This window comes from Platalea leucorodia (genome assembly GCF_965183815.1).
Source record: "Platalea leucorodia genome assembly, chromosome: Z".
NCBI lineage: Eukaryota > Metazoa > Chordata > Aves > Pelecaniformes > Threskiornithidae > Platalea > Platalea leucorodia.
Genome location: NC_138858.1, coordinates 52,537,029 through 52,558,801, shown reverse-complemented (window position 1 = coordinate 52,558,801; position 21,773 = coordinate 52,537,029). Strand labels below are relative to the sequence as shown.

At 37.1% G+C, this 21,773-nt stretch overlaps 1 protein-coding gene across 1 annotated transcript in view; it reads left to right on the top strand.

The window, feature by feature from the left end:
• The window catches only part of SLC12A2 (solute carrier family 12 member 2), a gene marked incomplete at its 5' end in the record, with an annotated part of 61,723 nt that overhangs the window by 20,191 nt on the left and 19,759 nt on the right, over positions 1–21,773 (top strand). The window contains 12 exon segments of the mRNA XM_082336212.1: positions 495–590; positions 2,257–2,396; positions 3,986–4,096; positions 7,040–7,148; positions 7,593–7,720; positions 7,808–7,892; positions 11,905–12,053; positions 15,835–15,942; positions 16,926–17,049; positions 18,465–18,566; positions 19,760–19,915; positions 21,009–21,108. Coding sequence (XP_082192338.1) covers positions 495–590; positions 2,257–2,396; positions 3,986–4,096; positions 7,040–7,148; positions 7,593–7,720; positions 7,808–7,892; positions 11,905–12,053; positions 15,835–15,942; positions 16,926–17,049; positions 18,465–18,566; positions 19,760–19,915; positions 21,009–21,108 — 1,408 coding nt within the window.

Genomic DNA, 21,773 nt, shown 5'->3' with positions numbered 1-21,773 from the left:
AGCAGTGTGAAGTTACTTAGACTTTTTCATTTAGCTATAAGGTATGTAATTTAAAATTGACATTTTTATGTCTTCACAGTGAACTGTAGAGATAAACTTTTGGTCTCTGGTTATTTTGATCTCTGGCATCTTTCTGCGCCCCCCTCGTCTACATACAGACTGTGTAGTATATAAACAGTTTTCTTCTAAGGCTTGACTTAGTATTGGACTGCAGAAAATTTCTCATCTGCAAAAGGCATGTGTTTCCTTGAAACTCTAGGATACAGCTTTTACTCTGCTGATCAAAGAGAACACTTACTCAGTTTTGTTTGTATCCTGGAAACTTCTCTGTACAAAAGGGGAGTGAAAAAGCCTTTTGCTTGAATGTGCAAGACCACACACAGTAAATCTGTGTTGTATTTGCAAGACTAATTCTTTAAACCAAGTTAAGTTGAAGATTTGTACTTTTTAATACTGTTGGACTTACACCTTTTTTTCCTCCCTTTTTCCAAAAGGTCTGTCTGTCTTGGTTATTGGAATGGCCACTGTTGTGACAACTATTACAGGACTGTCTACTTCAGCAATAGCCACAAATGGTTTTGTAAGAGGAGGTAAACCTACTCTCATAAAGCTTTTAAAGCTTTCATCATTCTGAAGCATACAGCTTAAGGAAGGAACCTCTAACTTATTTTCCATTTTTTTAGCATCAGGGAAAAAAACAGTATGGATGAAATGTAGGGAAGAGTTAGTTTTCCGAGGAGTAGAGTCTTCCCTATGTTCTGTATTTGACTAAGCAGTCGTGTAATTAATGAAAAGCCAGTAATTAGCCTACTAATTTGATTTGACCAGTGTCTTGCTTTTCCACTGTGGAAGAAACATTTTGTATTCAAAAAATTAAGAATAGATACATTTTGAGAGACACGTATCCAGAAATGAATAGGGTCTTAGTATTCTCCTGCATCTTCACTGGTTAGTTAAGAATGTGCATGTGTGCTTGTATGTGTTCGTGTGCTTGTATGTGTTCGTGTCCTGAAATAAAACTTAATAATGAAAATATACATCCTATAAAAGGATAAGCTATATCTACATGAGCGCATACAAAAGGACATGTTCTTGTTTGTCGTGATTTTTTTCTACACAAAAGCAATTCTCCAAACTCTTGATTATCTCCAGCTTTCCTGAAGGTGATGGTTTTCATGTTCTGTCATGGTTCATGTGCTGTTGTCAGCAATTCCTACAAAATAGTTTTGTAAGTCGTTGGTGCCTTTGATGTACTGAAACTGCTTCACGACATTACAAGACTGCTACTAGTAGAAAATCTGGTGCAATTAAAATAGAAGCTTATGAAATTCTCTTGATTAAGAACGAAGAGAAGAACCTTGCTATCACAGAGTAAACAGACCCAACGGGAAGGATCAGCTATGAATCTTAGCGTTATGTCAAGCTTAGTTTCTAAATGCCCTTTCATTTTTTTTAAATTGCATTATCCATATCGGATTTTCCTACTCTTAGGAGGGCTGTTTTTTTTTTTTCTAGAGTCACTCTTGCAAGATAATATTTCATTAGAAAATTTGAAGTGCTGAATGGGAAGAACTGTAGAATAAAATCAGTTGTTCCTATGAAAATCTTATATTATAGTAGTGTTTTTCTTAGGTTAACGTTCTCATTTGCAAAGTATGTCAAAGCTGGGTACCTACATATGTTTTGCACAAGAACTGTAATGCAGTGAAATTAAGGATTTCCTATTACAAATTTTTAATGTGCGCTCAGTTACTTCAAACTGGAGGTGGAGGATTTTATTGCTTCTGGAAGCTTAGCCTTAAATTGGAGCAATGTGCCTTTGCTACTTTTTTTGAGTGGCTTTATTACGGTCTACTTTGACAGTTTCTTGAGCTATAGTTAATGAAAATGTGTCAGAGTAGAAGTATGCACAAATGCTTTGAGTAGTTTGAAATACAAAGCCCAGTGATACTGCTGCTTGTGTATTACAATTTGTTTTTTAACTGTAGAACTGGTTGCACAGCTGAATAATATGATGTGGTGCATGAGTCAGGTGATTATTTCCAACTGGTGTCTTTTCTTAAAAACCTGAAATGTATTCCTGAAATTTCAGCTTGCCTGTCCTTAAAATACTGAGTTTTGGGTTATTTTCTAATACATCAGGGAAGATGCAAGAATAAATAGCATCTTGTTTGTGTAAACTTTAAAGTGCTGATGACTGTCTATTCTTAGGCTCTTTCATGCAGTGTTTTTTTGTCTTGTCTTTTTTTCTTTCAGGAGGAGCATATTACTTAATTTCCAGAAGTCTGGGGCCAGAGTTTGGTGGCGCCATAGGTCTGATTTTTGCATTTGCCAATGCTGTTGCAGTAGCAATGTATGTTGTTGGCTTTGCAGAAACAGTTGTGGAGCTGCTTAAGGTATATGGATGATAGTGGTTATGTTGATTGCACTGTCCTTAATGCAAGTTTGAGCTGTCATCTAATTATAGAACCATAGAATGGTTTGAGTTGGAAGGGACCTTTAAAGGTCATCTAGTCCAACCCCCCTCTGCAATGTGGAGGGACATCTTCAACTAGATCAGGTTGCTAAAAAGCCCCATCCAACCTGACTTTGAATGTTTCTAGGGATGGGACATCTACAACCTCCCTGGGCAATCTGTTCAAGTGTTTTGCTATCCTCATTGTAAAAAATTTCTTCCTCATACTTAGTCCGAATCTACCCTCTTTTAGTTTAAAACTATTACCCCTGTCCTATTGCTACGAGCCCTATTAAAAAGTCTGTCCCTACCTTTCTCATAAGCCCTCTCTAAGTATTGAAAGGCTGCAATAAGGTCTCCCCAGAGCCGTCTCTTTTCCAGGCTGAACAACCCCAACTCTCTTAGCCTGTCCTCGTAGGAGAGGTGTTCCATCCCCCTGATCATTTTTGTGGCCCTCCTCTGGACCCACTCCAACAGGTCCATGTCTTTCCTGTGCGGTGGGCTCCAGAGCTGGATGCAGTACTCCAGGTGGGGTCTCATCAGAGCAGAGTAGGGGGGCAGAATCACCTCCCTCGACCTGCTGGCCACACTTCTTTTGATGCAGCCCGGGATACGGTTGGCTTTCTGGGCTGCGAGCGCATGTTGTCAGCTCGTGTCCAGCTTTTCATCCACCAGTACCCCCAAGTCCTTCTCCTCAGGGCTGCTCTCAATCCCTTCATCCTCCAGCCTGTATTGATACTGGGGGTTCCCCTGACAAATTCAAAGACATGGAACGAGGTACAAGGTTACTACTGCTATATCAGTAAAATACTACTGTAATTCAGTAGCTTTTTGGTAAAAGACAAATTATCATTGATGTCAAATGGAAACACTGTTTATCTCCCTGAAAAAAAAAAAAGTATAATTTGTGGTAAAGTCCAAGCTGGCTGTTGAGAAGAAGAGTGGTTGTACAGATATATGACATAGAATTATAAGTTGTTAATGCTGAGATTCTTATTAGTGAACTGTTTCTTGCAAGTTATAGTCGTTTATACTAAGCTCATTTTCAAAGTTCTGCTTATTGAAAACAATTCCTGAAGTTAAACACGACCAAGTATTATTTGTCTGTTGGATGTTTGGACTAAATGTAATACTGAGAAGAACTCAACCACACTTTTTGTAGATGAGAAGTTTGGAAGACATTAAAAGAATTAAGAGTAATAGTGAACAACAAGTGAAATACATGTATAGGTGCAAGATGGTAGCAGTTGCCTTGCTGATTAATCTGATTCTCTGGCAGTTGAAGACAGGTCATTCTCTCTGGGGATGGGCTATGAATAGGAATGAGCATTTCCATTTAGAAGATTCAGTAATTTAAAACAAGGCAAAAACCAAATTACTTGTGTCCATACAGGGAATTTAAAATGAGTAAATTTGTGGTATAGAGGTTAACTCTGTTAATAAATTACAGTCAACAAAATGCTAGTCTGCAGTAGCAAAGATAAGTACTTTATGAAGTATATGACTATATTTTTTTGGTTGTTTTGTTAGGAAAATGGCACGTTGATGATTGATGAAATCAATGATATCAGAATCATAGGAGCTATCACAGTGGTTATATTGCTGGGTATTTCCGTTGCTGGAATGGAATGGGAAGCAAAAGTAAGGAACTATCACCTTTTCTTTTATTCTCTACTTCATAATTTTGATTCCATTTTCTGCCTCAGCTGTTTGATTTAATGTATTTAGTGCACTCAGTATTGCATGCATGATATGTTAGAAGTCAGTCAGTGTGCAGTTTTTATGTAATAGCTTTCTGTCTAGCACTAGCATGTGCAGGTCTGGACAGCATTTCAGACCTTAGACTACTTGCTCCACTGGAAGCTTACGCATCTATGAGAACCTAAAAACCAGCATAATCTACTCTTAATGACGCTGTCAAGTAGGTTAACGGTATGACCCTCTTCTGGGCAGCTACAGCACAAGAAGAAAAGGTAAGAGCATTAGCATGGGAATTTTCCCTGACTGGGAACTTCAGTTGAATTCTGTGGATGGAAAATACAGGGCTGGAGTCTAAGCCCATCTAAAGTCATGTAGTTTCTACTAACTCAAAACCAGTATTCTTCCCTTCCACTCTCTTCTGGTTTTGTTTTCACTTGGAAACAGGCAGACAGTGTGATGTTGTCACTAGGCCCAGCTTTGAGGAAGATTGAACATTGGTGGTGATGAATGTGTAGGCGGGGCCACTTACTTTCCTCATCTTGTTGTGGCTGCATGGTCTTAGGTCAACTCTGATTGTGGAAACAAACACGTACAGATCCTAGGATACCTTATTAGTGTTCTGCTCTGCATTCCTAGGCAGTGTAGCTTGCTCAGTGTTTCCTGTACCTGGTAGGCTTTTTCTGAATATCTGTCCATAGTGTGCTCAAAAGTAACTGAGAAGAGCCTCATTTGGTCTTCCTTCCCATTAGATACTTGGTTCACATGATGATGATATTTGTAATGGAAATGAGAGAGTTTTTTTCTCATTGTTGCTTCCAGCCCTAGAGATAGGGATGGTATAAAAAGGAAGTGAAGATCAAGTGTTTTACTTCGATCTAGCACAGGGAGAAAATCTACAGAAATTGACTTTGGCATGTACTTTTAAATCAAACAGCATACTTCTGTAAGAATTGTTTACCTTTCTCAGTCCTCTACTGTCTGTAACTTCAATTTGTAATGCTGTGTTTGCACCCGACTTCAAACAATACTGCTGTCCTTAATCTCAACTGTTTAGTTTTTCCTTTGAATGAATTAGTTGTTCTTAACCCTCTGGCCACTGTCACTTAAAGTCACAAGAAATACCTTGCTTTCTCTCTGTAGCATGAACACTTCTATAACAACAGCTTGCATAGAAATATTGCTGTTGTTTAATGTTTCTATATCAGACCTGAACTGTGGTATCACTGCAGCGTCATCCTTATTAGGGAATAGGTAGCTTTCAAAAATGCCATGCTCAATGCAAAAATCAAGGCTTGTTAGCTTGGTTTCTGCATCATGGAAGAAGGCAGGTAGGAGTGATGGTAAGCAACTGAACCTGTCAAACAAGCACTTCATGTGGGTTAACATACAGTTTAGCATAGCAAAACACTAATACTTCCTTCTTGATTTAAAGTATCTGTGATGTTATCCTATGCCTTCCCCATGACTTAGAGAATGCCTTGGAAAATGGGACAAGGGGAATCTATAATAAGGCCTTTGAAGTAGATCTAAAAGCTAAGACAGACTAGGATTCCAGGGAAGCCTGCTTAAAAAATGACTTTTCAGTGTTTGTGATCTCTTACCACTCAGCTCCTAGTGTTGAAGTCTTCGAAGCCCATTCTTTGTCTGAGCCTTTTGAATGTAAGGAAGATATTCAGAAAACACTCTTAGCTTCAGGGAGAAGCCTAGGTTTGTTACTGAGTAAATCCACTTGGGCAATTGCTCTGTGGTAACTTCACGTTGAATTCTCTGGGCTTATTGAAGACTTCTGTAAGCACGCAACTGCATCCTTGCACCTCTAACCTATTCTCTAGGCTTGGCAAAGGAGAGATCTAAATATGATGCACAAACTAGTTTCTTCAGGTGGTCTTCTAACTCCGCTCTTGGCTGTCATGCTCTGTTTATCACTGTACTACCCAGTTTTCTTGCGAGGCTGTGTGAACTGGAAACTTTGTTTTGTGACAATCAGCAATGCCACAGTGCTATTGCATATTAAGTTCTGATACTAGGCCTGAAAAAAATGTCAAACTATGAATAGGTTCCCTGGAGCAACTGGCATATGCCTTTATAAGGAATCAAATAACACAAAAGATAACAGGGCAGTGTGGTTATTTATTTAAATGTAAAACCTGAACCATCTCTTCAATGCCCAGATTTATCTTTACTCACATTTTTGAATGTTGGATGGTTTGAAGTACCTCTTGTGCCAGGTGTAGGGTATATAATGGTTTTATTGAAGAGTGGCTAAAAATCAAGGTTATAATGAAAAAGTTCTCAAGAAAACTAGAAATTCAGAAGTAATTGTGGTAGTTGGCAATTTAATTTCATAAGTAAGGGTTGAGAATAGGAGAACATACAAAATAATAGAGTCCATTGCATAAAATAGCAAACAAAAGCTGTTTGATTCCTCATGTAACATAATTCTTAGTAAAGTAAATATCGCATACTAAAGTATAAGGCAGAGTATTATGATTACAGTTAACAAGGCAATACTCCTAGCATTTGTGTACATTTAGTTGTTTACTTGTGAATTTCTTTAGTCTACTCAAATCCATTCCTTCTGGAAGGCTTGTAGAGAAAATGGTTCTTTTAAGTATTTTCTCTTTAGAACTATAACTTTGAGGGGTATAGTAATAACAAATTCTTTTCTGAATGGATGTTAAACTTACAAATTATTCCTGTTTCTTTATTAAAAATCCTGGTACATGTTCTCTCCAGCTTCCCTTATGTATTTGTGGAAAACAAACAGACAAGACTAAGCTGAATTTGGAATCAAGTAAATATTCACATTTTAGATCACAATATTGAAGCTTGAAACTGAAAAAAAGCAAGTTCTTCTGTCTGACTGCAATCATTATGTTTCAGGCACAGATAGTCTTACTGGTGATCCTCATACTTGCTATTGGAGACTTTGTCATAGGAACATTTATTCCTTTGGATAGCAAGAAGCCTAAAGGTTTCTTTGGTTATGAAGGTATGTTGGAACAGTTAGTATTGTAAACAATATCTTTGCAAAGAGGAGACATGCTGTCCTAATTAAGTTAAACATCTAAAATAGCTTATAGTCCTATTTAACTATAGAGATATTTTTTTCCCGATTCTTTTAAACTTCTGCAGTTTTGTTCCTTAAAGCTATTGGGCCAAAGCTTGGTCCTGCCTGCTTAATATTGATTATAGTTTTTAAAAAGCTGGATGATACTGTAAATGATTTTTCTGGTTTTAAAGTCCATTTAAGTTTACTGTGTTGACTTTTATTTTGATTTGAAGTGATGAATTAGGACTTAAATGTTCTACACTTAATTTTAAGAAGGTCATATAGCTTTGACTTTCGGCTTTTTCATGGAACTAATAATGGCTGGAATGGGCTAATACTGTAGCCTCTATATAAATATTGATAGACTTAAATCTTTTTCTACAGCTGAAATATTTATGGAGAATTTTGGACCAGATTTCCGGGGCGAGGAAACTTTCTTTTCTGTATTTGCTATTTTCTTCCCTGCTGCAACTGGCATACTTGCTGGTGCAAATATCTCAGGTGATCTTGCGGTGAGTAGTGAATTAGCAAACATTGTTCACAAACACTGAGTGTGCGTTTATCTCTGTCATCACTGTCCACTGACATTTTTCTTTCAGGATCCTCAGTCAGCCATACCTAAAGGAACGCTGTTGGCCATCTTAATTACTACGTTGGTTTACGTAGGAATTGCAGTATCTGTAGGTAAATAGAGAATGTTTTTAACTTTATCCTCTTCATTCTAAGGGTGTGTTTTGATACAGTTTGTAATTCGTTATGTAAAGTCATTATGTAATTGACTTCCATGCATGGGAAAGTAATAGCCAGAGGTTTCTAATCTTTATTGTTGGAGATTCAATTTTCAGCTGGTTTTATAATTTCCTAAAATGAGTGTTTCTAAGACTAGTAACTGCTTCAGACTAAAGATGACAAAAGACTTCATATGGGTATTTCCTCATTTATTGCAGTTATTTATGTTAAAAGACTTACAATTTAGCAGTGGGATTAGAAAACTGTGTTTTCAGAAAATACTTGCTGAACAAACACCTGTATTGTTTTGAAGATGATGGTAGTCAGCTACTCACGTGAAGTCAATTATGGGATGATCACACAGCTCTTTGGTGAGAATGCATGAGCAGTAATTCCCCAGTAGAGGGAGGAGAGTGAGTAGTACCTTCATCTGGCCAGCCCACTTTCAGAAGTGTTGTCATGTTCAGAAACGTTGTCTGTAGTTTTATTTTCATGTGGAAAGAGGAGAAACAATCATAGACTGATCTGAGTCTTGTATAACCACTCTTCCCGGTCTTCCCCACCCCACAGTGGTTTGAAATTCTCTGTAGAAGTTGCCTTGGGGTTTCATGCTCTCTATATCAGTTTTGCACTAGAGCACCAATGGTCAACCAGATTTTTCCCGCCCATAAAACAATTCTATTCTAGTAACCTTAAGAATAAAAGATTGTAATCATATCTTGCATATTTCTTGCCTGTGATTGGAAATGTTTTTATTTGTGTCACATAAATTAGTTTCTGGCAGCAGTGATCAGTTTTCATACATGAAAGACCTTGCCTTATCTTAGCTGTGCTGCCTTTTGAATGAAATTCTCATTTGTAAGAGTACCATGGATCTTACCACTAATGATACTTCCTTTCCAAAGATACCAATCTTGCTAGTCTGCCTCTGTTGGCTAACATTGTGCTGTAGCTCTGCCAAATAGTTGCTCTGTAGTGATTGTGCTTTATGCAGCATAATGACCTACACTTAGTTCCTAATTAGATTGACCGCATAGACCTCTGCTACCAGATTTGAATACTTTAGAACTTGAACCCACATGAGTGAAATGCTCATTAATATTCATTTGTTAATGGAATACTTTGATCATCTTTCAAACATGAAAAACCTCATTTTTCATATTGCGAAAGGAACAGTTTGCAAAGCCAACTGAACATGAAACTGTTTGATGCATCAGAAATGTCCTGCTTTAGTTGCCTCCTATAACTTACACTTAGAATTCTGCTAGTTAGAAAAGGCCGATGCTATTGCAGAAGTCGGAGATGATGACATGAGTGAAATTTACCTTTTTTGAGGCATTGGATCAGGAATCGTGACAAGTACAAATACTTTTATTCCTTTCCCCACGCATTATTCCCTGCTGTAAGTTTCCAGACTAGTGATAAGCGCAAGTCATTAAAACTTTGAAGGGGCTAATAAATGTCACTGAGTAGTCATGTGTGAAGGGGAAGATGATGTTCTGAATTTAGCTCAGTATTTGCATGCTCTGTAGTAAGAGGGTTAAGGAACTGAGTAGAGAAGGCTTAGAAGAGGAAAATTGCTAGTCCTACTGCTAGAGCTAGGCAGCCTCTTTCAAAAAGAGAACAGCTGTGAGGAGAAAGCATGCAGTTTCACATTTTAGCAAGAGAGTAATGCAGATGTGCAGGTGGCAGGATGAAGATTGCATAAGCAACTTGTGTATCAAAATTCTTGAAAGACATATTTCAGAGAACAACATTTATTGCTTTAAAAACAAGGGAAGCTCTAATAACCCTACTCAGAAGTTTGGTTTCTTGAAGACATGCTTTCTGTACACAGGGAGGTAAAACTGATTAATGAGAGACTAACAGCTGGAGAACTGGAGAAGTTAAGCGCTCTCAGCTGCAGTCTGAAGGACTCAGGGTAGTATCTCTGGAATTCTTGCTAGCTGCATGTAGTTAGGAGATAACTATATAGATCGTCTATTGACCTTCTCAGGCTTATAGCCTGGCAAAACTTTATTTGACTTTGGCAGGAACATGCTTGGAAATGCCTATGAAAATCTTATAAATAAATAAAATTTTTCTGAATGAGGGTTAAACAAAATGTTTGGACTGTTAGATATCAGTGTCTTCTGCTGAGAATGGAGCCTGCCCAGCTGTCTTCTGTTCTGCATTCTCTCATAGTAAGGCTCACGTTAAGTTTGTTCATAGTGGCATTGTCCCCTCCTGTCTCTTTGACTCTGTGCGTGAAAAGACCTGCCAGCCAATTGGATCTGAACTATGAAAAAGGGAATGAGGAAGAGGAGGGCTGTGATAATGCACTGTAGCTATTTAATGGGTTGCTCAACTTAATGGATCTGCCACTGCAATCCATTACCAACAAAATGTTATCTCCAAGTAGTTCAACTAGTAAGCATATTGTTACATCCATTATGTACTGCTTGACTGGCTGGGGCAAATACTCGTGTAGTGGAAGAGAAGAAACTTTTTCTCATACAGAGCTTTTAATCCCATTTAAAACAGAACAACAACAACAACAAACCCCAGTCCCTCCACATACCCACAAGAAAAGCATAAGACAGGTGATCAATATAGGAAACTTACTGAAATTTAACCAATTGAGCCTAATAAGTAACTGAAAAATAAATCTGAGAAGTGGAAGGAGTAAGCAATGTCTGCCTACAAGGACCAGGTGTTATTGTGGACTGTTAATCAAGTTCTAAGGGCTCAGAAGCAATCTAAATGTGGTATAGGTATTTAGGAATTCTTTTTTCCAGTGAAAGAGGGACAATTTTTAAATTACACAGATAACCGGGATTGTTATTGGAGAAACTAAAGCTTGCAGCACATCTGTGCCCTCCTTATTTTGCATATAATTTAGGTTGTCAGTAGTCACATGGTTCTGTTCCCAGGACCTCCTTGTCATTCAAGTTCCTAAAAGACTGAATTAAGGAAATACTATTGGCTACTGCTCTGTAGACTTCCCTCTTTTCTTTTCCTCACTCCTTATTTGATTCCTGTTCCTGGAAATATTTGCTGGTGTCCAAACAGTTTGACTACCTCAACTATTAAGCCATAGAATGTTAAATAATACTTAGTCTGCTCTAGTTTGTTTTGTCCTTTATGAGACAAAAACCCTTGAAGTAGAAGACTTGTGGGCTTTTTAGTACTATTTAGTTTTTCTTAGTACTTAAGGGCTGAAATGCTGTGTCTTCAGCATTTTCTTGACCAGTGAAATTACAAATAATCATAGATGAATTGAAGACAGCGGTTTAAGTGATAAACTTAATTATGAAAAATGTGGTAGGAATGGGACTGTGTGGCTTAGTTTTTCTCCAAGAAACCAACTTAAAATACCACAGTCACATAGGAGGTGGCTTGTTTAAGCGTTGGAAAATGGCTTGCAACAGGCTTTCATGGCAAACTACTTAATTTTTTTGATTGTTTGAGCCATATTGACTGGAAAAGAAATAACTGCAACAATATGCACACTTGTCTACATACTTCTGTACATACACTACAAAAATGCCTTCCTCTAGGAAAACTGACAAAAAGAGAAACTATAAAATCAAGTGATGGTGCATAATACTAACATCAATTAAAGAGCTATGTGGAAACTCATGATTCAGAGAAATAATATACTGAGCTAAAATTGTGCTGTTAAACTTTTGCAAGTCTATTGACGTTGTTTTCCTCTGTGCTAAAACTTTCCTTTTCTTATTAGACTCAGATTTATTCAAAAACTGAAGATCATCTCAGGCAAAAGGGCAATTAGTTTGCGTGTTTGTATTTGTTCTTCATAGTGAAGATGTGCTTAATACTGAAATGTATTAAAAATGTAAATGCCATATTTTGAATGTTGCTCTGTGAGAATATGCTTACATAAAAAGGGAATTGAGCTTGACACATGTCCTTAAGTTCAAGTTCAGTCTGTTAATGCCGCCTTTTGTGATTGTATCCACTCTAGGTTCCTGTGTTGTTCGGGATGCCACAGGGAATGTTAATAACACCATTGTCACTGAGCTGACAAATTGCACTACTGCAGCTTGCAAATTAAACTATGATTTCTCATCCTGTCAGACGGGGTGTCAGTATGGTCTGATGAACAATTTCCAGGTATAAAACTTTCTCCTAAATCTGTTTATTGGCTTTTGTGTTTGTTCTTTTCTGAATTGCATATTAAGAAAAATCATAGGCTAAAAATGCCTATATCCATAAATATAAGGTTTATCTGGAACAGTTAAGTGGTACACTGGCTACTATGTAGAAGAACAAGGCAACTATGTTAAGAACTTTTGGGTGTTTATACATAGGTGGTGTAACTATTTACTCTTCTTTTGAGTAAACTGCTTAGGTTAGGTGGTGGGACTGTAACTTTCTCTCTTTAGACAGCTGAATGTCATCATTGTGATGTGGATAGAAGTACTCATTGTTCAGTAGTGACGCGTAGTAATCATAGGTAGCCTCTGTCAATAACTTGTTCCTTAATTTTTTAATCTTCTTAGAAAATATTTTACTTTTTAAGAATACTTTACTTATTTGTCACAGTGTCCTCTTTAAGAATGTTGTGAATTGTCATAAAACTTGATGTTACTGCATTTAAAAATCCTCTAGAAGTCAAGGGGCAATTCAACTTAGACTTCACAGATTTGAAAGAAACTAAGAAAAATGCACTTATTGCTGATTGACTTAAACTTGCTTTGTGGTAGTCCATCTTTGCCCTAAATTTTTCTAATAGGTGTACAAAAGGTTGGTTGGAGATTAAGCTGAAATCCACTAATGAAAAAGGTGCCTGGCTTGTGGGTTTTGATCAGAAGTCCATGTGGTACATGTACTCGTTGCAGGTACTACTTACATGATAGGCTGACAGCCTTACCTGCAAAGCTGGGTGGAAAACATATTTTGTACATGTTGAAATAATGTTGCAGTGCAGACCATTCTATTAGACTAAAATACATTTTTATGGTGGAATAATTTGGGTACCTGTGTGGTGTTACTTTGTTCTGGTTTAGAAAAAGTCTGTATTTAGAAATGCTTCAGAATTGCTCTTGTGGGAATAATTATTCTGCAAAATCTGATGACTTTCCTCATTTGTTTAAGCTCGAAAGAACCCAGTAGATCATCAGATGTACAACTGAGAATTGTATAGAACTGTTTTCCTTGCATGGTATCTTTAAGTTGTAACTTCAGAAAGGTTGCTTACCATAAATGTTGCTTGTACATCTAATAAGTTAGTCATTAATGTTCTAGTTTCTTACTATTTGGTCTAAAGAGTACTTCTGTCTCCCAAAATATTCTTGCTTCTCTCTGTGGAGAAACTAGTGGGTTCCAAATAGGAAAAGTCACTTTCAAGACGAAGGGCTGCACAGAGAATGCAGTGCCCCATATGCACACACCCCACCCATCCCCCCCTTTTTTGTTGGGGTTTTGAAAACTTTGTCATGGAGACTGCACAGCATCTCTGGGCAACCTGCTGCAGTGTGCGGTGCACCGTAACTGCCCTAGAATAAGTTATAGCTTCGGGTAATTTAAATGCAGAACTGGGTCAACTTTGGATGAAAGTTGAAAGTAGCATGAAACTCCATTCCAGAAGCAGTGTAAAAGTTCTGCTAAAACATTCCTCCTACAAAGGAAGACAGCTGTAAAACATTTGAAGAAAGTTAGGGGCAGGGGGAGTTGAACAATGCTTTGTCCATATTCATTATAAAAATCTAAATTCAAAGAAGCTGCTGCTTGTTTTCATGTGGCATTTTTTTTCTGCCCCACAATGGCTGGACCAAAGAACTGAAACTGTAGACAAAATATGATATTTCATTATTCCAAATGTTTGAAATTTAAGAAACTGTCTGAAGAGTAAATGCCAAGCAAACATAATGACTCCCTTAGCAGCAGTAACTATATATCTATCTCACCACACCAGCGGTAACAGGACAATTCTTACTACATATCTGTCCTTCCAATTCTGTGTGTTCTTTCAAGGATGAAGATTTCAGAGCTATAGCTAACTGCGTATGTGGGCTCCTTGGTTTTGTGGTCATGAGGTTTGGATTATGGTGTGTATGTTGCGGGGCGGGAGGGAGGGCTGCTTAACACCGTGGCATACTGGTTCTGCTGGAACGGGTTCCCCTAGCTTAGAAGGAGCTTCCTAATGTCTCTTACATTAGTAACCTAAGTCATAACTTACTAGTGTTTAGATGTAAAATCTGAGTAGATTGTAAGAACTAAATTGCGAGAAGTTGATGCAAGTGTAGTAAAGTGAAGACCTCAAAATAACAATGTTTTAAATCGGATGGGAAGAAAAGTGATGGAGACTTGTACACAGATTCTGTCCATTCTTACAGGGAAGATCGATCAAGCCATCCTTGCAGGGAAGAAAATTTTTATACTGCTTCTACAAAGGTTATTCTATGCTTGGTTTTTATGTTGCTATAGCAAAGGTTTCTTTATAAAATATTTGTCAGTAAAGCATTTACACCCTTAACTTCTAGAAATATAGTGTAGGGTTATTACAAACGGGCATTTACAACAGTAACTTCTGTTGATTATAAAACTGACTTAAACCTGGGCATAGGAGGGATAGCTTAATGTATGTATCATTAGTTGTATTCATCTATGAATAAAGGCCTATCCTACCTTTTTTTTGTTGTCAACTACAAATATGCTTCAGGAAATTCTCTCCTTCATTTGTTGTACTACTATGAAAGCTACTTCACTCTCATTTTATGCACCTGCAATTATTTAATTTCTCTTTTTAGACAAGGCATACCTTGAACTGACCAGTGAAACCTGAGGTAGTGTGGAGATTCAGTTGACTCTTTGAGAGACCCGGCAGTCTTTGTCAGTCTGATCTGGAGAAAAACGCTAAAATTTATCATTAGTTTAGCCCTAGGAATATGAATAAAACTTCATCAGTCACCTGTGTATTGTTTCTGAGAGCATGTCCTACCTGGTAAGATTGCTTTAGACAGCTAAATTTTACAACTTCAGGTGACAGTAACTTAAAAACGGAACATTTCTGCGTGATCTTTCTTGCCTTCCTTCAGTCCCTTTCCTTATACTCTAGGTGAGGTTGCAAGTACGAAAGGCAAGTGATCAGTGGAAATGATGCAGAACCTCATTCTGACACGTTGTGCTTGAAAGGCACCATGCTGGGTTTGGTCCATTGACTAAAAACACAAGCTTTTTCAAGATAGTATCAAATTCTTAAAACACTGGCTGTCTTCAAGAAGCTTACGCTTTTGTTTATAAACAAAAGTAAACAAAAAGTTTTGGGTTTTTTAATGTTTTATCAACATTGTTCTTTTGGCTTACTAAGCATTTATCATTTTGTTTGTCACCCAGTCTACCAAGAATTGCATATTGTATTTCACTCACTGGGGTTACAAAGATGTTCTAGGATGTGATCTCGGGGAGATAGGAAGCAAGTTTGTCTTGTCCTTGTGATTTTGAATGGGAAGCAAGCCTAACTTAGAGTGATGGAAATGTTGAGAAAGACAATCAGCTTTCCCAAGACGTTCCCCAATTTCGGTTGTTTTGTCACTTGGGCTTCCTGAGACCATGTTATTCAGCGGTAGGCCAGTCAAAAGATGTAACAAATTCCATATTTCTTCCATGACTTATTTTTAGTCCCCTGTGAGCCCACGGAGAAGTTTGCTGTTGATTGTTTTGACCTGAGAATTACGTGATTGGACTATAAATTTTGTGAAAAGCCATCTTCTCTTGTTCTGAAATTAGGATCCATTTATAGCCTCTGATTTGTCCCTAGTTCATTCATTGATATGAATGCATGATATTCAAACAGCTTTTAAGTGGTGGGTACACAGTGTTTTATTTTTCCGTTTGTGTAGTTAACGTTGTTTTTCATATTGTTTTTAAAAAGTAATTATTTTGCTTTCAGGTGATGAGCATGGTATCGGGATTTGCACCACTGATTACTGCAGGTATTTTTTCAGCCACCCTGTCTTCTGCATTAGCATCTCTTGTGAGTGCACCTAAGATCTTCCAGGTAAGTATGGAAGCAAACCCATAATCTTCTAAAGAATAATTTCAATGAACTTCTGAATCGGAATTTTTGGAAGGGGACTCTGACATAATGCCATCATGATTCATACCAGTTGACATCAGTAGATCGATATAATATTTACCTGTTGCTTAGAATGGGAAAACTGTGTTACTGTTACTAATCATCGCTAGACTATAATTTATTCCAAATTTCATGTGTTTCTGGTTAGTTTAGAGATTAGTTGTGGTGTAACTAACATTACAGGAATCTACAAACTCCTTTAGATGTTTTTTGTTGTAAGTAACATTGGAGCACATACAAAGATAACAGATTAGTTCACTTCTCAAAATAATTGCAGCAGTAGCCAGCAAGAAGTAGAGCCTGTAGCTGTGGAATCTTAATTCTCGGAGAATACGTTATCAAAATAATTGTGTACCAGTCCTCTCATAAATCATTCACACTGATTTTGTTGGTGTTCCTGAATGTATTTTGCTTTACCTTCTTTTTAACCGTTTAATCTCATTCTTACAAGTTCTCTTTAATTGGGTAAAACTTGAGTGTTGTCTAATGACCTTTCCCAAAAGTTCAGTAGGGAGTCAAATGTAGAAAGGATTTTGTTGCAGAGTAGAAGCCCAAGTATTTATGCACAGAACTAGTGTATACATTGGGCAAACTTTCCATTTTCTCAGAAAACATTGTCTCTAAAGAAAGACTCTGTGATTGTAAGACACCAGTGAAGTAAAATAGTCAATTACTTGTAGAAGAGCAAAGCTTGTTCTTATAAACAGAAATTACTGAAGGATAGAATATTGGAAATGCAAAATGTCAAGACGCAAAGACAACTGAAAATAGAATTAGTACATGGTGGCTGTAAACCTTCTTCTTTCAGGAAGATAATATGTAGTGGAAGACAGCATTAGTAAGTATTAGTAAGGATACATTTTGAACAAAACGCATGCTGATTCTTGAATTTTATTTGTTCTTAGGCATTGTGCAAGGACAACATTTATCCAGGATTTCAGATGTTTGCTAAAGGCTATGGGAAGAACAATGAACCACTGAGAGGATATCTCCTAACATTTTTAATTGCTCTTGGATTCATACTAATTGGTTAGTTTGAAATTACAATAAATCTCAATATCCTTTTGTCCTTTATAAAAGCATTCTATTCCATATCATGACTTGGTGACAGTGTCCCGGAGGTCTAAAGCACAGCTTAATTCTAAGCCAGCATTCTAAATCTGTTTATTTTGAGGGTTGCTTTCTCATATCTTCTAGATACAACTGTCTAGAACTGCTATAAATTTGAATTGAACTGTAGCAATACTGCACTTTTCTTAATGACTGCAGATATCTGTCTTTAGATACTATCAATCGATAAAAATACACTTTTGCTTGAGGTAGAGAGATGTTACATCTTGTAAATATGGAAGTTTATTTCAGATTTTTAATAATTACAAACAGCTTGAGTAAATGGCAAACTTGCATGAACAATACTGTTTAAAGTGTGTTTTTCTGTTATGTTACAAACAGTAGAGATGAGTGCTGATGCTGCTGTTGCTAAAGGTAAAGGTAGTCTAGGTAGAATTACATGTGTTCTATGTAGATGGCAAACTAATTGTGCTGTGTCTGTATATGAGTCCTGTACCAGTGCTTTTAAACGTCTTTTCCCAGTTTGCTTTTTTCATTCTTGCCCCAAGTCTGCTTAAGGCACAGGTATACCCATGGTGTCCCTACTGCAGCATGCTGACTGGAAGCTTGATTACAACAAGTAGAAACTTGGAGATTAACATGGCACATTGGGCATTTTGATCACTTCTTTTTGATGGTGATATAAATGTTGCATACCGTGCTGCCTCAAGCAAAGGAGAGCATCGGTTCTTCCATCTCTTTCACTAAAGAGGGTGTACTCATCACTGTTGTGGTGGTATTGGTCTGTAATAATGTGCTGTACTAGTACCATTGATGCAACTTTTCATTTAAAATGCAGGCAGGTGAACATGTTTGTCACATTGCTCACACTAACTTTGTCTGCTGTTGCCATTCACCATAGTCAATTGTCTCTTAAACTTATTAGTATCTTATTCTTTGCTGTTTGAGAAATGAGCTAGAGACTCGGTAGTACTGCAGATAGGTTAATGCTGTCTACTCGTTCTGACATTCTTCAGAACCCAGTGTATTGGTGCACTATTTGATCAAGCCATGGTGGGAAAGAAATTTTCTCAGTGAATTATTTTCAGAAAGTATGTAGTACTTCAAAAATGGCAGTCCTGGAACACTTGGTAGTGTGGAAAAATGTTTATATTTTTAAAACTGAAAGTTAGGCTTTCTGACTATTGGAAGATAACTTAGTAAATAAGACACCATTAAGATAATAGCTCTGTCTGTTGAACAGAAGGCACAAAGTGCTTCTCCTTAGAGTACATCAGAAAATAAGGTTGTTTAGCAGATTTTTTTACTCTGGAATCTACAAAGACATTGGATGATACCTTTCATAACAGCCTGCTTTGTTTTTGGTTTTACAGCTGAACTGAACGTCATTGCTCCAATTATTTCTAACTTCTTCTTGGCCTCATATGCCTTGATTAACTTCTCTGTATTCCATGCTTCTCTTGCAAAATCTCCAGGTAGGAACCACATTTTGGGGGTGAGAGTTTAGCCTGCAATTTCTTTATGCATAAATACAATTTTTAAAGTATTAATACAAATGAATGTTTAGTTCGATTTAGTTATAAATTTCTATTTGAAATCTTCTGAAATTTTGAGGACTGAATAATCCAGTAGAGCTTGGGAGCTACTAATTTTGTCATCTTTGCTGAGGGAACACAAGATAATTCAGTGTTTACTCAGAAACTCTTGAAGAGAGCTTTCTTACTAATTCAGTATCTGGTGTTCAAGAACCACCCTTTTGTCTTCTTTGGGTTTCTCTTAGTATGTTTTATCTTCCAGCCCAGAAGAAACTGGAACTGCAGGTGGCATTGCCACATTTTTATAGCCTTTGGTGTGGGAGGCTAGTTAGATTATAGGAATGAGCCAAAACCCAGTACTTGAACAGATGTATATCATACCCAGTCCACTATGCATTTGTACTGAAATAATGTCCTTAAAAGCTTAAGTTGCTGAACTGGTAGCTATCATTATTTTGCCAGAGCATGAGCATAACTCTGTTTACACAACAGTTCTATGTCTAATATGGTTGTTAATCTTGGGTGTGTTAATGGGGGGTGTGTGTGTGTACTGCCCTGATTTTGGATAAACTTGTGACAAACAAGGATGTAAAATAGTGACAGTCCAGTATTTTGACATAATCAAGCTCTACTTTGATATATCTGTCCTTTTCCTTTTCATATGGTGACAATTTCTGGCTATGTGAAAATAGTGAAGATACACAACTAGAAACAGTAGTATGTGAGAGAGTGAGTCACGAGCTGATGGTTTGTGTTATACTACCTTTGAAAGCAAAAATAAATTGTCAGGCAAGCTATTGCCAAAGGTTCCTGTAGCCTGATTCAGTAGACATACTGGCACAAGCATCTTCAGACTTTCCTTTTGAGATATGCTTTTAGGGGGCAAAATTAGGAGCATTTACATATCTATGTTAGAAAGATGCAAATTAATTTGAAAGGTGTTGGAAAATTGAAAGCATAAAAGTGCCACGGTCGTCTCCTACATTACTGAAACTGTCACACATTCACATGAAATGTGATACAGAACACTAGGGAAGGAAAAGAGGAATAGCACCTTCCTTCTCTTGGAGTAGTGATTAAATTAATTTTCCCTGCTCTTCTCTCTTCTATCCTCCAAATTATATTTTGACTAGGTTGGCGCCCTGCTTTCAAATACTACAATATGTGGATTTCTCTTGTTGGAGCTATTCTGTGCTGCATTGTCATGTTTGTCATTAATTGGTGGGCAGCACTTCTAACATATGTCATAGTCCTTGGACTCTACATTTATGTCACTTACAAGAAACCAGGTATGTATAGGGGCTTTTGGTTGCGGGGCAAAGGGATGTAAAAGAAGGGAAAAAGTGATGGCCTTTAGGGCAAAAATAGAGAACTTATTTCTGTTTGGCTCACTAGTTCAAACTTATGTTTCAGGCTTTTTTAGTTGTAATGAAATGTAGTTGTGCTTGTATAGTCACTGCTATTGTTTCCTCTCCTCCCAAATTATCAAGATGCATGCCTTGCACTTAGACATAAACATTTGAATGAAAATTGGAGGAAAAGGTGCATATGGAAAGAGCTTGGGTTGCAGCAATGAAGGCACTAGGAAAGCATGTTACGTTTTGATAGGAAGTGAAAAAGGATGCTCCCTTACTTTTCCAAATTGAAAAGGGATTTGAGTGGTGGTTGTTTTTTCAGTAAACCATTCCTATACCTATGAAAAACAATTCATACACTTTCTTCCCTCTTTTAAGAGCATTGCACGATCATAAGTGCAAGATGTCACGGAACTGAACTAAAAGTGTTCCTGAAGTTGAAAATAAGGAAAACCTTACATCCTGGGCTACGAAGATTATTAAGTACTTGGATGATGAATTCATTGTAGCTATCAAAAGATGTATATGGGAATGAATAGAGAGGATACTGGGATCTTTCATTTCCTTATAAAAATAATAATCTAGAAGGAACTGCTTAATCTAGCAGTTTTTCGCTGAAAGTATTTGACTTTCTTTAGGCAATGTTTTGAGATTATTTTTTCCTTTGCAGTGATATAAAATAACTAAGCATGGCATTTTTTCCTGAAGTGTGTCTTTTTTTTTTTTTTTTTGACTCTAAAGTTGTCAGTCTTTGAAATGTTGGGGAAAAAACCCTCAATTCTTTCTTCTTGTCATTGTAAAATATCAAACTCTTAACTTCTTTGCTAAAACTTCTACAGATATGTTATCTTTAAATAGAATTGCTTATTTAGCTGTAGCGTTTGTTGACTACTATTGTGTAGAATGTACCAATATGTAGCTTAAGTCTTCTGTGCTTTCAGTTGGTATTTGACATTCATTTTGTGATCATGTAGTTTTATAATGAACAGCCTTAAATAAAATATTGGAACTTCAAATCTTCCAACAGATGTGAACTGGGGATCTTCAACGCAAGCTTTGACTTACTTGAATGCGCTACAGCATTCTATTCGGCTCTCAGGAGTGGAAGATCATGTGAAAAACTTTAGGTAACAGTTAATATTAAAGACATAGGAAATTACTTCCATGTATTCAGTGGGGTACTGTCATAATGTTTGCTGTCATGGTTTCCATTAAATGCCTGTTCATCTCCTATGGGTTATAACAACTTTGAATTTCAGCACCATGGGCATCCTCTGGACATATTTACATTGGCGTTTTATTTCTGATTAAGAGTGCGCTTTAAAAACAAGTCTATGGATGATGCCTGCTTATTGTCAGGTGCCTCATGGTTTGAATCATGAACTGTGAATTGCATTCTTCTGTGAAACCGAATTGGAAGATGTGCTCCAAACAGCTAATGAGCATTCAGTCTACATGCTTGGGATAAAACTGATCTAACCTAAACTCCCCAAGATGTGTATACTGTGGATGTTGTTCTCAACACCAGCTGTTTCACATTAGACATATCCTCTCATTGCACTTCAGTAATGGCAAACAGGCTACATGAGTGTTTTTCACACAACTAAAGATGAGAACTGATTTGTTGTCTGCCAGCGTGGCTACCCAGGAAGGTCCTAGTCAAGGAGGCAATTTTCTATCCTATAGTACTTAGGCCACTTTTCTGGAATAAGCTATTGTAGAAGAAAGATACTTCAAAAAGTTTTAACAAAAAGTATTGACTTAAACTAATTCCTCCAAATAAATAGAATCA